The sequence below is a fragment of the Colletotrichum truncatum genome (assembly GCF_014235925.2).
Source record: "Colletotrichum truncatum strain CMES1059 chromosome Unknown Contig_0001, whole genome shotgun sequence".
Lineage (NCBI taxonomy): Eukaryota > Fungi > Ascomycota > Sordariomycetes > Glomerellales > Glomerellaceae > Colletotrichum > Colletotrichum truncatum.
This window is the reverse complement of record NW_027222398.1, coordinates 5,102,249-5,119,616: the sequence shown is the minus strand read 5'-3', so window position 1 is coordinate 5,119,616 and position 17,368 is coordinate 5,102,249. Positions and strand designations below refer to the sequence as shown.

Below are 17,368 nucleotides of genomic sequence, written 5' to 3'. Positions count from 1 at the left end.
AGATACTTCATTAGATAATGGCAGAATTCGGATGCACTAACAATAAAATTTTAAGCCAATCACAACCTTAGAATGTAATGCGTCCCTAAGGATGATGCGTCCCTATCAATTCGTAATGCGTCCCTATCAATTCCCTTATTTTAAATACTTCCTCCTTAGCTATCTCTTTACGCTTAAGACGACTAGACTTATCTAGTAAGCGATTTACTAAGGGGATTTAGTAAAATACGTAATATAAGTAAGAAGGAAGACTTATAAGTATAGATAGCGATACTAATAGCATTATAAAAACAACTATAATAAGTATACTTACTATACTTCTTATAATGCTTAAGCATCTTATATTATAACCCTTTTAATTAGCAAAACGTATAAGCTATAACCTTAAAACTAGACTAAGTAATCTCGAATAATTAACTAAGACGACGAAAAGTAAAAGTACCTTAGCTAGGAGAGGACTTCGATTTTTTAACGCGACCTAACATAGTATTAGCATTATTAAAGGGGAATTGATAGGGACGCATCACGAATTGATAGGGACGCATCATCCTTAGGGACGCATCACATTCTAAGGTTGTGATTGGCTCAAAATTTTATTGTTAGTGCATCCGAATTCTGCCATCATCTAATAAAGTATCTTTCTTATCTTCTTAGCCCATCCCTTCATAACTACGAAAGCGCATTAGACATATTCAATTTATTCTCCTTTACAACGTCAAGATGTCTACCTCTACAAGTCAATCAAGGCCCCAATCGCGTCGCCGACCCAGCAGCTCTAGTATATACAATCAATTGCCTTCTCCCAAGCGCCAACGCCGTGCTATCTCAGTTAGTAGTGATGCCACTATCAGTCAATTCTATGGGGCTGGCGATCGTGAGGGTCAACCTGACCTAATCTCTGAGATTCCACCTGAACAATTACAGCAAGATTCCGACACAAGCTACAACCCCCAGGGAGATGAATTATATCTTCTATGTTCCTTTCCAAAGGGGACAATACGTATGCAGCGTACAATTTTACCTAAACGTCAACCAAAAGAAAGCTAATTAGTATTACAACCTGAAAATCAACCCTTACAACCTACTTCAGATCAGTTCTCTACTGTTCTAAGCCTCATTCAAGAGGTTGTTGGGACAAACCGACGTCTTACGCGTGCTCTCCTCCAACAATGTGAACGCGTTCGTCGATATCGTGAGGCTTGGGGCTACTCACCACACCCTTCAGACATATCCTCAATCGGCGAGTCTCCTCCTCCTCCACCTTATTCACCTCCCCGACAAAGCCCAGAAGTAATAGCGATACCATCTTCTCCAAGTACTTTATTCCTTACTACAAGCGAAAGGTCGAAATCACCTACCCCCGAAACTATTCCAAACCCACCGATCCCTAGCGAACCAGAAGCAACAATTGAAACCCTCCTCGACCGAGTTAATAAATTTGCAAAAGAGCATGGATTTGGGATTGCAAAGTATAATAGATGCTATCGTAAAGGACGTATAATTCGCTATACACTTCGTTGCGATCGATTTGGGCTACCAAAGCGAGGTAGAGGTGCTGGCATCCGAGCCCGCGCATCTCGGAAGTGTGATTGCCAATGGCAAATTATTGCTGAAGCAATAGAGGAGGGGAAATGGCTTTTACGTCAGCATTCCAACCCAATACACAGCCAGCATAATCATATCCCTAGCTTAGCATCATCTGCACACCCAGCCTATAGGAGGTTGACTAAGCCTATTAAGGATGCAGTTGAGACTACTAGTCGGCGGGTTGGTATTCGGGCACGCGACGTAGGTGCTATTATTCAGGAGCAGTTTCCTAAATCTGTTTTCACCCAGCGGGATATCTATAACGCTAGAGCCCGAATCAATCGCGAAAAGCTTAATGGGTATACACCAACTGCAGCTCTAATCAAGCTTTTTGATGAGCGGGAGATCCCTTATATTGTGAAGTGGGCGGATGATGAGCCGAATCGGCTTGTTGGGCTTGTCTGGACGTTTCCATACTCTCTCCGGATGTGGAAGCGGTTCCCCGAGGTTATCAGCTTTGACAACACCTATAACACCAATCGCTTCAAGCTTCCACTCTTCCAAGCTACAGGGCAAACATGTCTTGGATCGGTATTCAATGCAGCATTTGGTCTCATCGATAATGAGAGACTAGAGGGGTTCCAGTTCTTATCGCAGAGTATCTTACAACTCATTAATCAGAACTCTATTCGCTAACCAGATGTTATTATCACCGACTACGACAGACAGATGAAGGCAGCTCTTAACGAATACTTTCCGAATGTGCAACAACAGCTTTGTATTCACCATATCAACTCAAACGTTATGCTTAAAGCCAAGCAGAAGTGGCTTCAGAGCTATTCTAGTAGTAGTGGGTCTGAAGAAGACGATCTAGCTCCACAACCAGTTACCGAACTTAGCGATGAGGACCATGCCTATATCCATACTTCAGTAGATGGGGCTACGCCACATAGCTACCGGGGGGTTCTTATAATGTGGAAGTTGGTTCTATTTGCTGAGACAGAGGATGCCTTTAGGAAAGCATGGGCAAACCTTTGCAAAGAGTTTAAGGACCAACGGCCTATTCTGAACTACCTGCATGGAATATATCTACCACTAAGGGAGCAGTGGGCACGTTATTCTATTCGCCAGTACCGAAACTTCGGCATCCGTGTAACCTCAGGGACGGAATCAAGCAACAACAACATCAAGGGCTATCTTCTTAATGGACTTAGCCACCTATATCACTTAGTTAATGTGATGCAGGATATGCTTAAGGATCAAGAGGTTCGCTTCAAGCAAGCTTGTGCACAGGATGAGATCCTCACAAGCCGTGAGTTTATAGGGAACAGATCTGAGTACCTTGGGGAGCTTCGAACAATACTCTCATCGCAGTGTCTTGGTTTGATTACGAAGCAATACCGTCTGGCAAAGAAGGCTCTACCAACAGGTAGAAATCCATTTCCAGCGCCTCTTAGAGACTGCACAGAGGACTGTACTGTCTCTATAGAGTATGGTATCCCATGCTGCCATAAGATCTACTCTAAACTTGTAGATGGGGTACAGTTTATGAAGGATGAGGTTCACCCACGATGGCGGCTGCGGGAGTCTTCTTCCCAGGATCCATATCGACGGATCCTTGATCCGAAGATTGCAGGAAACCTCCGTGGCAGACCTAAGAACTCAATGCAGCCAGTCCCATCATCCCTATCATTAAGGGATAGCACCCAATCAAGCAACCAGCTAGCTAGACAATCACACAGCCAACTACAAAGTCAACAACCTAGCCAATTAGCAGCAGGGCGCAGGCGTGGCAGACCACCAGGAAGCCGTAATAGGACCACCTTAGCAAGGCTTACACAAGAGACAGCCAGTAGCCAGGCGCCAACCTCTTCCCAGCGGCAGACACGAAGCTAAGTAACTACTCTTAGTACTGGCCGATCAACTGGCCTTCGTTCGAATGGAAGAAGATTACAGGCAAGCATCCGTAGGACGAGGAGTCAATGGGAACTACTTAGTAGTAGTGATGAGAGTCTCAAACGTTGAGGGTAGGGGGGGCATTCTTTATTATTATATAAGAGGAAATAGAAGTAGAAATCAATTGAGATTTATAAAAGCCGTTTCAGTTTAGTTTGATAAAACCCAATTCCTCCTTAGAAGGGAAGAAAAAGACCTACCATTTGAGATTTGCAAAAGCGGTCGTTTAGATGGTTTTGCAAATCTCAAATGGGAGGAATAGCCAAGAAACGTAGGCTAGTAGGGCGGGCCGGCTTTATGTCTATGAAACGGAGGCAGGCCTCTTATGGCTGTGAAAAGGTGGGGCGTTAGCAACGCTGGCCTCACCGCCTTCGCCGACTTGTACCTGTGGGTCACCAAAATTTCTAGCCAATCACAACCTTAGAATGTGATGCGTCCCTAAGGATGATGCGTCCCTATCAATTCGTGATGCGTCCCTATCAATTCCCAAAGTAAAATAGAACGAATTAGCTTTACTATTATTAATAGGGAGGTTTGTCTCTTCGTTAATTATAAGATTAAAGCATACGTTTTTATATATATCGACGATAACGCTATTACCGCTTTTAATAAGTAAGTTATAATAGAAGTTTATCGTCTTTTCGAGAAGGTCTGTTTTTTTAAAAACCTTAGCAAGGCTATTAATTTTCTCGGTTTCTAAATTAAACGCGATAGGGCTACTAGTAAGATTTTCGTTTCCTAAGCTAAATATATAACAGCAATACTTTAATAATTTGACTTTAATAGTTTAAATATTATTAAGATGCTTATAACGACTACTAACGATCTGCTTATTACTTAAGATAAGAATAAATAACGTACATGATAAGCGAGTGAGACAGACAAGCGAGTGAGACAGTAAACCAGACCTTCGCGACAATAATATCGAAATCTATAACAAGAAATCTTAGATTGATTAATACTACTCGGATTCCTGTTCTTCGGATGTTTCCTCAATAAATTGACATGTTCTCGCGTTGTGGCCTGTATTCCCGCATACGCCACACCGACGATGAGTCGTCTCAGACCTCACTTTGCGACCACTACTCCGTCGCGTTTCCTCTTGTAGTTGCGTGTCTGCCTCTCTTTGCGACTGTATATCCTCTCCAGTAGATATAGTAAGACTTCCTCCTTTCTGTAGACGTGTTTTCTTAGCCCTTCGACGCCGACTTAATATTGCATTCTCCTCTCGAAGGATTTGAACCTCTGACTCTAGTAATACTACCCGATGCCCTAGTCCTTCTGTCCCTCTGGCTAGCTTACTCACAGCACTATAAATTGATGCTGGAGAGCTGCTTCGGTGGCGTGAGATTCGACTCTTAATAAAAGTAGACTGTGATCTTGCTTCGCTTGAGTTGCTCGGCGTCCTAGAGATCCAAGGGTCTGGTGTCTGAGGGACCCCCTCCTCAGGCGTTGGCGTTCGGAACTTTACATCCAGCTTTGAGAGAACACTTTCTGCATTCAAAGGGACAAGTCCAGCTCCTCGGAAACCTCCCTGGATATTTTTCCTCGTAAAAGACTGCTTAAAAGCTTCGTGAAATGCTGTAAAGAAATCTTCCTTCGAGATATGGGTTGTGCCTCGCCGCATCTTATTCTCAATTTGCCGACCGTAGGCATTCTTTAACGGCTGAAAACAACCAACATCTAAGGGTTGAAGTAGATGAGACGAGTGAGCCGGCATGCATAGTGTAATAATGTTGTTTTCTTGACAAAAGAGCTCGAAGGCTGCGGAGTGGTGACTTTCATGACCATCAACAACGAGGAGGCGATATTTCCCAGACGTACGTGGTTTTGTATAAATGTCGAAGTGTCTGATCCAGTCAATACCTCTCTCGTTTGTTGTCCATCCATTTTCAGACGTTGCAATAGCCCAATCGCCCGGAAGAGAGGTTTCTGTATACCAGCTTGAGAGGTGATACTGGCCTGCAACGATGATGTATGGCGGGATGCTCTCCCCTTAGGAATTAATAGCCTGGATAACTGTAACCCATTCCCTATTGCCAGGCTGTGTCATCTTCGTATTTGAACGCCTTTCAGCACTTGTAACAACCATTCCAGAAGCAATAACGCCCATCATAAAGCCGGTCTCATCAAAGTTGTAGATATCAGCATCAGCAATACCATACTTCGCAATTGTATTCTTCACAAGCGAAAACCAGCCACGAATCACCTCTGGATCTTCGCATTGAGCTCTCTTATAGTCATACTTGCGAAAGAAACGCGTCCTAAGCTGTGGTTGTCGCTTGACGAAATTAGAAGCCCAGCGCTTCCCAACTGGAGGCGCGTCGCGCTCTGCGAGAAGTCGATTGGCCATTTCTTCCACACCACTCAGCCGGGGAGGAAATGATCGCGCATCTAGGTCGAGAATATACTCAACTATTGTCTTCTCTTCTAAATCTGATAAATTCCGTGAATTAGGCATGCTGTCGCGTCGTGAGACTATTCCCTTTAGTCGCCGGCTTAATGTTGCGTGACTGACTGTATAGAGTGCACCTGCGGCCCGAGCACTAAGTTTTGGGTCATTTCTCATTGCTTGAAGGGCAATTTGTAACCTTCTTTCAATACTAGCTGATTCCATGATTTATTGTAGAGGAAAAGGTGCCGGTCGCGTCAAGGTGCGACGGTCGCGGTTTACTGTCTCACTCGCTTGTCTGTCTCACTCGCTTATCATGTACGTTACTTACTTAATAAATAGCAACTTTATATTAAATAGACTAGCTACCTTAACTTCTTAGTAGCTAGAACTTGCATTAATATAGCCTATACTATTAGTAAATTATTATAAGCAAATTCAAAGCCTTCTAAAGCCTATCTTCGTATTATTAAGTATTTATTCTAATACTTTAAAAGTATTATTTATCTCGGTATTATACTTAGAAGTATCTTTATAATTAATAAGTTAAGGCTTTATACTATTATAAATACTTTTTTATTAATAATAAGCTATTATAAGTCTTAATAGGTAGTTATATCGTCTTCCTTGCTAGTATACTAATTACTTAGAAGTCGAAGAAATAGACTTTTATAACTTTAAATACTACGGAAGCTAAATTTATTAATCTTATACTTATAGTAATTATTATAAAATAGATTAAATGTTATTTCTCCTAACTATTTAGCAAACCTATTACTATACTTACTATTATATTTACTAATAATACTAATAGCTATAATAACGTTATAAACCTACTTAATAAGGTATAAACCTACTATATCGACGTCTAATATAAATAGATTATATAAGAGGTTTATATTATAAAAAGTATCAAACTCCGGCTTATTAAAAGCGTTAATATAGCTGCTAATAGACTTACGAAGCTATTAGTTACGGTTAAATATAAGGAATTCGTTTGTTTGTTAGGCATAGCGGAGGGATTAGATTAAGAAGGGGGTTTGGAGACTATAAGACTATTAATATTAAGACTTCGGGATTCGGAGGATTTTACAGCCTCCTATTAGCTAGGTCTAACCGGTAATTGACCGAGTTTTCTAATAGTTGAGAACTCCTCGGATTTGGAGGAATTGGGACTTTTCCTGTATTTTCCTATTATTCTTTTTCGCTAAGGAGTCTGAGAGGGGGTGTGGGTAGCAGGCCTCGCCGGCCCGTCACGTGGGCTGACGGCCGCCACCACTGGTCTTAGCCAGCCTCCACAGCCCTCTAGCCAGTTAGTTAGTTCTTCCACCAACAACACCACTTTTCCCATTCTGAGCGTTCTGTGCCGGTTCTCGCCCACAGAAGATGGCCGATACGCTATCAGCTGGGAGGGAGACGGCCGGTGTCCCAGGGTTGTGGTTCTCAACGGCATTTCACCTCTTTCCCGACGCCACTTTGCAGCTAAACCTAACGTTATCTTGAAGTGCTATTAATAAATGGACAAACTAAGCGAATAATTGTGAACGAAAAGAACCAAAAGTTCCCAAGAGTCGATTTAAGTGGTGTTTGCCTTTGCATACTCTTGCCCGTAAACAGTGGAGAGCCCAGAAGCTGGGCGTCGATCAAATGCAAGCCATAAAAGTCCCTGTCAAAGTAAATTTTCAACTAAGCCTCTACCGTGATCTTGGCAGCCCTTACAGGTACAAAGAAGGCTAGAGCGGAGGTAAGTACAACCCTGTTTTCGTGACGCATTCAGTTAAAATGAGACTGTAGCACCTCACAAACATGTCACCTGTGAGCCCCAATCGGGGTCTCGCCGTATTTCTTATCCTCCGCTGGCCTGTGGAAGTGCGATTACCCAGTATAAACTGTAGGATTTCAATCAACATTCACCATAAGAAATCACATCATAAGTAGGTGAACCTGGACTCCAAACCAATGGAATGGCGAAAAATACTTTGTAAGCCGAGGCAAAAGGCCTTGGTAAGGAACATCCTTCGCCGTCACACTCATCTTTTTCCAGCCCTTGAACGTCCCTGGTGTTGTCACAGCTGTCATCTGAGACCTCTGCCTACTAGGTAGGTACTGCTAAAGGGTCTACAAGGGTCTGGCTCGCACTGGCTGTTGGTGTTAGTTAATAAGCTTGTGGTGAGAATTGTGACACAAAAGCCAAGCTTGGGTGAGACGGCCAGGCCAAGCTGTCAACGCCAGTGTTAGCGTTGTCATAGACCCGATGTTCACTTGCTCATGCCAGCCACAAAGGTCTAGACGAGATCGACCGCACCCGGTCACCTCTTCACACTTGCCGCCGTGGCTTACACAACATCGCCCCGTAAGATGCGGCAGACCCGGACCCCGCCCACACCATATTGACCACCTTATGTGACGTGTCTGCCCCAAATGTCCTTCTTGAGTGTCTCTCTTCCCTCATTTTCTCAACGTCGGCTGTTACAATTGATGTCAAAAATTCTCTAGCCACCGAGACGACCCTTCCGTTATGCGCTGATGGTCTTCGCAATTTGATACCACCTTCCAACAATTGCAATGAAACTATTGTACTTGGCCCTCTATTGTATTGCCTGCATACCGCTTGTGCATGGCCTCTACGATACTGTCCCTGATTGCGCAGTAGGTATATCCCAGTACATTGACCGGTAATAATGATGGTTGCGATAATTCGTCGTCCTCATCATCCCATGTTTGGTTCCTAACTCAAATCGTTATAGGAGTCCTGTCTTTCACCAGCTCTCGAATATACGCCATGCGCGGCCGCCAACGACACATGTTTGTGCGACGACATGAAATATAACATGGCCGTTATCCACTGCGTTAGGGTTCAGTGCAGCGTCCAACAAGCCCTCAGTAATTCTCCGTCTGCCAAAGACAATAAGACCATCACTGATGCTAAAGCTCCTAGTTACGAAGAACTCGACGTGGACTGAATGCGGTTTTGCCTTTCACGATGAAGGAGCAACAATTCAATGGGTTCCTTCTTTCTTGTTCGGGGTTCTCTCGCTATTTTTTGGAATGCGATTAGCAACCAAGTGGATGAAGCTGGCGACATGGGGATGGGACGACTGGACCATTTCGTTTGCATATGTAGGCTCAGAAATGATGTTCTTCGTAGCAGACCTCAAACTGATGACCGGGCATATAGTTCATGATGATTGCGTTCTTAGCCGCAACACTTCTCGGTACGTTAATTGTAGCCCTCTGCTCTAACGGGGATTTCGGAAGCTAATGGTTTATTAGCTAGAAGCCAGGGAATCGGTCGAGATATCTGGACCCTCACCGTAGAACAGATAACAGCTTTCATCAAGGTAAGTGGAAACCTCTTCTTTTTCCATTTCTAGCATTGTCGCTGATTTTTTTGGCATAGGGCTTTTTCGCTTTCGAAATTGTCTATTCCGTGACTCTCGCGGTCATCAAAGCGTCAATCCTTTTTCTATACTTGCGCATTTTCGGCTCGATAACAGAGACTTTCCGCCAGATTCTGTGGGCTACACAAATCTTTAACGCCGCCGTTTGCATCACATTTATTATTGTGAACTTCAATCAATGCAAGCCGCTCAGTTACTTTTGGCATGGATGGGACGGAAAATATCCGGGTTACTGCATCGATTTATCGGCTATGACGCTCTCCCACGCCGCCTTCAACATCGCCATGGATGTTTGGATGCTTTTACTTCCGTTAACCCAGGTCTACAAGCTCAACCTCCAAAAGAGACAAAAAGCTGGCATCATGTCCATGTTTGGCGCCGGAATCTTGTGAGTATCTATTCAACATGAACCCTATAAGCGGAGTTCTCGATCTGACCGATTTGTAGCATCACCATTGTCAGCGTCGTCCGACTGAGAAGTGTTTCGTCCTTTAGTCACTCGTGGAACCCAACCTGTACGTTTCAACTTCTTCTTCACGATTTAATTTTGCAACTAAACGGCTTTTCAGATGATTTCTTTAACCTTGCTCTCTGGTCACACATTGAACTCTGCATCGGCATGATCGTCGCGTGTATGCCAGCCGCACGATCTCTTGTCCGACATCTTTTCCCTGAGCTGCTCTACGCCACTCACATGAGTTCCGCAAGGCAATCCAGCAGGGCCACCGGAAACGTTAAAATCGTGTCCCAGGATATCGCAACGATACCCACGGATGACATTCCCGAGAGCTCTACTTCACACACGAAAAGGGGCAATTCAAATACCACTTTTGCATCAGACCGTGTACCTCTGAGAAGGCTTCTTACCAGCGATAGTTTGATGGATGTTTCACCCAGCGAGCACGGAGATCGTTCCTTATATGGGGGATCACACAAGGGAAGCAAAGTCAGTGAGTGGTGACGCGATAGAGTGGTTATGATAGGAGGATGCATGCGAAAGAGATTTAGGAAATACCCATATTTTAGACATTAGTAGCATTGGCTGGCTCACCAATACCTTTTGCAAAGCATATAATGTATTCTTAGTAAGACTTTATCATAATCAACTCTTGTTAGATATGCAAGATCTCCGCGGCGCGAGAGACTGCGAGTGCGCTTTTCTCAACCCACTCGCGTGCCTGTTCTTCATTGTCGGAACTCAAACTGTCTTGAATCGCGGGGAAGACGTCAGCTCCGTAGCCGTTATCAAGGCCAGGAGCGCTGATGACATTGTGGAATGTCGGACGTCCGGGGAGGCCACCCACGCTGGCGAATCCGCGAGAGAAGTCACGGTACTTGCTGTTCACTACGTCGATAAGAACAGTATCGTTAAAGGCTAGTGCTTGCTTTGCAACTGTACTGATACGTTCTGCCGCTGTTTCAAACTTGGTAACCGCGTCCTGAATAAGTGACAAGTCGAGATTCAGCGAAGGATAATCTTCGGCAATAGTTTCGTTGAGATCCTCGTAGTAAGTGCGGAGAACTCTTCCCGCGTTAGGCATGTCCCACGGGATGATAACGTCGTTAGCGATGTGATAAGCAATCAGCGAGATCCATTGACCCATCACCCTGTGAATCTTGAAGCCTGGGTCTCCGAACTTGGCCATCCATGCGTACGAGTCATAGTGTCTGAACATGTAAGCATTGTGCTCCGTCAAATGATCAGGATACATACCCATGGTAGTGATAAACAGGATCAGTTTTTCCACCATCAGATCCCATGTCGATCTACATCGCGAGTCAGAATTGATTACTTAGCCATTTGATAACTTCAAGCTCACCGCGCTGATACCGTTGTGATAGAAAGCGGCGTAATCACTGCCACTTCCTAAAGGTGCTATTTCACCCTCTGTAGTGTTGAACCACATGTCGTACAATGTCGGGCCAACACCCCAGTCCTCGGGGAAAAGAACCTTCTTCATCATTTCAATAGCTATTGTCTGAATCTCGCCTGATCCAGAAAGAGCTGTACGCGGGCCAGAGACGGCGACATCCAAATTGAGGTAGGCTACAGTGTTCGTAACGAGCCATGGCAGGTGGCTCTCAACCCATTCAGTCGAGCCTTGAAGGCCGAACTCCTCAGCATCCCAAGAACCAAGGATGCTTTGAAAATAGTTGATTAGTTCCAGTGGCATACTTGCGAAACAGCTGTCGCTGAAAAACTCACATTGTTCTCCTTGGCTTCCATCCCTTCTCTACAAGCTTGCCAAAAGCTCTCGCAAGCTCAATTAGAACAGCCGAACCTGAATTGGGGTCTGCAGCGCCTCCGATAACCCAAGCGTCGCGGTGGTTTCCGATTATGAGCACTTCATCCTCCTTGGTTCCGTTAATTACGCCAATTACGTCCCAAGCTGGGGCAATTGTCTGGTTCATGAAATGAACCATGTCCAGCGTTGCTCCGGGCGTTGGTCCGCTACTGTAAGTGATGTTGGGTAGCGCACCAATCCAACTGCTACGGTTGACCTTTTCAGCAGAAATTCCATTTCCATCCAGAGCAGCGAGCAGGGGAGCCGCATCCTTCATACTAATAGGTACTGAAGGAATGGTCGGGTTGTATGGTGTGACGTCGTTCCTCGGGCCATCCTTCTCCGATGCGTACCCAACAGTAGAAGGGTCTCCGGAGTAAAGAGAGGAGAAGCGGACGCTGCCCCTTTGAATCATTGAAGGGTTGCGAGCCGGACCATCTACATATTACATCAGTTAAAGCCTCCGAACACGATTCTGTGGTGCAATGTTCGACAAACCTGGGTATGCAGCATAGCCGTTTGCAACCGTGATCTCGCCATCGTCAAGGGGATCGGTGAATAGAACTGCGCCAATCATACCGTTGTCCTAAATCCTGTATCTCAATATTACCGACTTCTTTAACACAAATCTAAATTTCAACTTACTTGAGCGTTCTTTACTTTAGTGCCTCTGTAGATGCCACCATACATGGAGAGCGCAATTTTCCCTTCCAACTCAATACCAGCATCTTTCAAGGCCTGGAAGTCTGCTCGCTGGCCACGTCTGAAGAAATACGTTAAAAATGCTCCATTTTTCAGGCCTTGTATAGGCCGTTGCAAGCATACCCAACATAAACGTATTCTGCACTGATGTTTCCACTCCCACTCATTGCATGGTAGGCAGGTATACGGTTGGGATAGCTGGTGGTTGAATCTTCCTCGAGCATATCTTCAATCAAACTGACTTGGTGAACGCTTCCATCCGGTCGGTTTAGCTTTAGAGTTGTTTCCAAAGGCGCAGTGTACCAGATCCAATATTCTTCAATGTGAGCATCCCAACCGGCGTTGGCCCATTGATCCTGGGTCCATTCAGCCTGCGTCCTATTGTGTCCGCCAAGATGGTCTCCATGAGTGTAGTAATGTGACCACTCATCCAATGCCTTGCTGTCAAACGAGTTGACAAGAATAGTCTCATGTTCTGTTAGGGAAGGCGGGTATTCAACGGCCAAGTCCCGCTTTTTGTGTCCATGACTATGATGTTTGTGGCTGGTGATGCGTTTATGAAGCTCTTCCCAGTCACGCATGCAGGCGAACACGCCAGTAAGAGCAACTCCTACGGCCAAAACTGTTCGATGCATGGTTACTTTACCCGGTTAAGAGAAGATAAAATGTTGGAACAAGTTGCCGGGCAGGTTCGGAATGGCGAGAGTTATGTCTCTCTTCTCATGTCTTTATACCTACCTTGAGTAAGCTGGCCCTTCCCCTCGGCAATCATCATGTTCCCCTCACTTCTTCCGTAGCGCAATCTTTTTTTCAAATGACAATCAAGGCAGGCTATCAATGACGAGTGAGGCATCGGCAGCCAGGGATCTTAATCGGGCGCCGGGAGAATGCCAGCTTTGACGCTTCATCATACTTGATGTCGTGTTGGGAGCTTCCTATCCTGTGTAGCGTTCATGTAATGCAACATCACAGAGCGGAGAATCAGGCCGGTCATGCTGCATTTCCTGCAGGATATAACTCCGAAGGATGCTTGAATGAGCTGTCGTTTGGACAGACAGGACGAGGAGGCAGGTCAGATTAAATAGGATTAGCGTCCTTGCCGCCCTAGCACGGGTGAAACTAGTCTTCGTGAGTCGGGAATTCATAATATTTGTGGATACATAATACATTTTATACCATTGCACAAAGTTCCAATGCAACCACAGGCTGATTATTAGGCCTCCACAAATAAGCTGTTGGAGCAGAATTTAAGCTTGAGCAACCACGTATTAAGGAGGGAAATTCATGGGGTTTTCATGGGGTTATAGTGCGTTCTGCTACTGGTAGATCCAGAAAACTTTCTAAGAGACCAAGGCTAAATCGGGAGTGCATGTATAGTTTTTCTACGAGGTGGTAATTGGCAATATCACCGGCCCCGTTCGGTCTCTTTGTCATATGATACTTGTTCACGCATGGTCTACAATCCCCAACTAATAATACAGTGATAAAGGGTAATACAATTGGAGATCGGATGGTAACATGGAAGGGATGAAGAAGGCATGGGTTGGAAGTATGTATTCTATGACTGGCAGCTAAGCATGGGGCTGGCCCTCCTTGTTATAACAACCCTGCAGGCAGCTCACTTTGAAGTGTATCATGATTCATAATTCACACCCGGCAGCATACTACAGCCCTTTACAACCTCCTCGGTAGATTGAGTCTAGGGAGCTCTCTGCCGTGTCGTGGGTCCGCAGATAACTGTGATGTGCTCGCCCAGCCACAGGCATTGTTGCGTCCATTTAACAGTAAAATTTGACTGAGAGGGATCCGAATTTTGCCCCTTTGCCTGTATTTATGAAGCGATAGTAGGAAGACGTTAAAACTTCTCATGCAGCACCGAGACGCTGAATCAGATTAAGTTGAAATACGTGTAAAAGCTAAATCCGTTGTTGGAAGGGGCGATTCCATGACAGTCAAGCAAAATTTGGCATGGATTGCTGAATATACAGAACGAGAAAGTCCAACTAGTTTGTTTTAAGTTACAAGCGACTACCACTTCTTGGCCAGTCATTTCACAGTGAATCAACCACTGGGTATGATAATTTCTCCTAGCAATATCTTTCCAGCCCATATGTGTCCTTCACGGTAGTACTAGGTAGGTACCACATTTTTTGGTACATAGTTGCTTTAGCATCCACAGAAGCAGCGCTGATCTCTATATCATTACATTGTTAGTATATGGTGTTTCCTTGACTTTCCGAAGCTGTATGTGTCCATCGAGTAGGACTTCGGAGTAAGGTACCCAAAAGCAGACAGGCCACAAAACGGCCTCGTGCAGGGTGGTGTGCAGAAGTTTCCGCAGTCACTGGCTTTGCTGCATGTAGGAGCAACATTTCCTTGCGGCGCAGGCTCGGGTGCGGGAGCCGCAAGCGCAAGGGCGGACAGAGAGAGCAGTGAGATGAATGTGAAACGCATTTTGTACGTTGAGATCTGATCTTTTGCTTAATAGGAAGGCGATAGAACGTAAACTCTGCGAGTAGTAGTTGGTTGAGTATGCTCATGAAAGCCGTGTGGGATGAAGGGGAGATACAGAAGGCTTTATATCTAAATCCATGCCCTTTAGAAATCTCTTCCATCCGCAAGGTGACCTTATTTCATTTAGCTGGCCCCCATCGCGAAGGCTGTGTTAGCTTGTTAGCTTCAGCTATTCCATGCCCCTTTGCTCTTGTTCTCACCAAAAAATGGAGACCCAAGTTACCTTGCCTTATCCAAAACGTCGTCGGTAAAACAGCGATAATCCGGCATTGCCACCCCAGAGGGTTGTTCATAATTTGAATCATACATTGGAGCAAATAGATATGTCTTGGCTAGTCTCTAGGTAGCTATTATGACTCATGACGAAGTGTGAATCCGTCCACTGATTCACTGCGTTACCGCAGGCTGCATACGGGATACGAATCCGAGTGTGAAGCAGCCAAATGGCCCCAGTCTGATTGTGATAATTTAAATGCTTCTTTTCCTACCTTGGTACTCGGTTCCACAGTCTCTTACCTACCGGCTTGGCCCGTGGGGACTTCAGGTCGACGATTCGTGATACGGGGAAGGTAAGTCCTTGTTTGAGTAACTAGGTAGGTAGTATAGAGATCAGGGCGGTTACAGACCGCCGCAAAGGCTCAGCACCAAGGGCTATCTGGTGCCAGTTATTAGAGTTTTAGAAATATAGAATTAATTACTCGCTTGAGTTAATGCAACTTTTCACTTTATTTTCCGGGTGTATCCGACCTGGGTTTATCCGGGCTTTCCGTGGATGACCGTAGGGAGCTGCTGGTGTGGATGGAACCCACTGTCATGGAACGGGGAAGAATTTTAGCCATTGAGACGACACTGAAACTTGGACTGGGATCAAATATCCGACTCAGGATCATAACATCGCTAGTCTAGAAATATAATGTTCAGCTCAGGAGTAGCTCATCGCTTGCTCAACACGTAGTCAAACTTGGATGGGCGAGCGCTGTGCCAAAAAAAAGCCAAAAAAAAAAAAAAAAAAACGTTATGATGTTCAGGCACAAGTGCAGCCAAATGGTTAAGCGATTTCATCATGGTTTATTTCTAAAATGTACCTCAATTAACAATGCTATTCCGACTCATGAGTACATTGATTCGGCTCACCCTTCATTTCTTGGCATTCTGACTTGCTTTGCCTCTTCTTCGGCTATATCAAATCGGTAAGTAAGCAACTAGGCAATCTCGAAAAGACCGAGCATGAAGACGGCGACGGTAAAAGTCCGAGACCGCGAAGCCAATACCACAAGCCAATGAGAGACGATAATGCAGGCGATACGAAGGTCTAGCTGGGATCTGTATTGTTTCTTTGTGACTGTTGCGGGCACTGTCTGGTAAAGTTCCGCGTATGACTTGCATATCATTGAAGCTTTTGTCCGAGCTTCCATTAAAAACACTTGGCGTGCAACACTGAAGTTGCTGGTAACGGACCACTCCTACCCGTTGAGTAAGGCATCTACTGATGACTCGGCCAAGCTAATCTATGTGAAGACATTTCAGGCCTTTAAAAAACCGTATCATACACAATATAGTAGGCTACTTGCTGGCTATTGGATTTCTACAGGCTTATACTAATTACAGTTGGGAGGTAAAATGCCTGAATGGGAGGCGGATAATTACCTCCCGTCCCATTTTACGTCAGTGTACGATTGCTACTGTGTACACGCGTCTAAATAACAGCGACTGTGCAGGATGCCCTGGTGTTGTTCCCCAATAACCGGGTTCGCTCAAGAGAACTTAATCTGTCATGTTAATGGCATCTATTATTGCCACTTAGGTGACGAGATGGAGCGCTACCATGTCACTTTTTTTCTAGGCACAAAAGAAGAAAAACTAGCTAGTCTGCGATACTGACATGCTGACGCGCTGGTGCTGGAGTCATAAGATTGGCTGATCTTGGCTGGTCTTGGCTGCGCAATCACTGGAGAATCATTCAGGTTGTGTATGTCTTTATTATTTATGCTTACTCTACGTAGTAGTTGAGATAGAACAGAATTCCTAGTTAACTATAAATCTTTGGCAGTTTTCTTGCACAATTAATATGTTCACCCTGCTGTGTCATATGACCTTACATTAAATGCATAACGTGTCTGCATAAAGACCGGCCGGAACACGCGTCTTCAAGTTAAAGAGCAGCGACTGCTTTGGCCAGCCTTCCGGAGTACTCCGTAGGTAGTTCGTCATAACGTTCTGCAGCGTGGGGTAAGCTTGGCTTACGCATTTGCTAAGTAGGTATCTTTAGGCCTGCATGTGGTTACCGGGTTTTGGGGCGACGCTTGATAGTACCTTATGTCAAGATGCGAAGGTCACTGATTTTTTCGAAGCCGTTATGGTAGAGGTTCCATCGGCCATTAATCTGGCTCCGAGTATGGCGATATGAATAGACTGGCTTGCCGCTCACATTGAGACTGGTCAGGTGATAATAGGGCCCGCTCATACCTTAGGCTGACCGAGATGGCAATCCTTCTTATCTAAGCTCGGGATCGGACATCTATCAAACAAAACTTCCAAAGCTAATACAGAAACATACTTGACCCAAGCGACAAGACAACTTTGACGTTGAT

The 17,368-nt window shown here is 45.0% G+C and overlaps 5 protein-coding genes across 5 annotated transcripts; 2 read left to right on the top strand and 3 right to left on the bottom strand.

Annotated features, from left to right (window-relative positions):
- Positions 1 to 2,499: 2,499 nt before the first annotated feature.
- On the top strand, positions 2,500 to 3,423 carry CTRU02_201436 (mutator-like element; the record flags this gene model as incomplete). Its single annotated transcript, XM_036733725.1, has 1 exon — positions 2,500 to 3,423. The coding sequence occupies one exon, from the start codon at positions 2,500 to 2,502 to the stop codon at positions 3,421 to 3,423; it is 924 nt and encodes a 307-aa protein (XP_036574576.1).
- Positions 3,424 to 4,444: 1,021 nt separating this feature from the next.
- On the bottom strand, positions 4,445 to 5,944 carry CTRU02_201435 (transposase; the record flags this gene model as incomplete). Its single annotated transcript, XM_070203855.1, has 2 exons — positions 4,445 to 5,473; positions 5,510 to 5,944. The coding sequence occupies 2 exons, from the start codon at positions 5,942 to 5,944 to the stop codon at positions 4,445 to 4,447; spliced, it is 1,464 nt and encodes a 487-aa protein (XP_070062437.1).
- Positions 5,945 to 8,440: 2,496 nt separating this feature from the next.
- Positions 8,441 to 10,237, top strand: CTRU02_201434 (CFEM domain-containing protein; the record flags this gene model as incomplete). The annotated part of the gene is made up of 8 exons (XM_036733724.1): positions 8,441 to 8,524; positions 8,623 to 8,758; positions 8,814 to 8,995; positions 9,054 to 9,090; positions 9,149 to 9,216; positions 9,276 to 9,664; positions 9,724 to 9,791; positions 9,846 to 10,237. The coding sequence occupies 8 exons, from the start codon at positions 8,441 to 8,443 to the stop codon at positions 10,235 to 10,237; spliced, it is 1,356 nt and encodes a 451-aa protein (XP_036574575.1).
- Positions 10,238 to 10,388: 151 nt separating this feature from the next.
- On the bottom strand, positions 10,389 to 12,898 carry CTRU02_201433 (vacuolar protein sorting-associated protein 70 (peptidase family M28); the record flags this gene model as incomplete). The annotated part of the gene is made up of 6 exons (XM_070203854.1): positions 10,389 to 10,968; positions 11,074 to 11,439; positions 11,483 to 11,999; positions 12,060 to 12,147; positions 12,207 to 12,324; positions 12,387 to 12,898. The coding sequence occupies 6 exons, from the start codon at positions 12,896 to 12,898 to the stop codon at positions 10,389 to 10,391; spliced, it is 2,181 nt and encodes a 726-aa protein (XP_070062436.1).
- A 1,531-nt stretch (positions 12,899 to 14,429) lies between these two features.
- On the bottom strand, positions 14,430 to 14,717 carry CTRU02_201432 (uncharacterized protein; the record flags this gene model as incomplete). The annotated part of the gene is made up of 2 exons (XM_036733722.1): positions 14,430 to 14,457; positions 14,545 to 14,717. 2 exons carry the CDS (start codon positions 14,715 to 14,717, stop codon positions 14,430 to 14,432), a joined length of 201 nt encoding a protein of 66 aa, XP_036574573.1.
- Between the last annotated feature and the right edge of the window lie 2,651 nt (positions 14,718 to 17,368).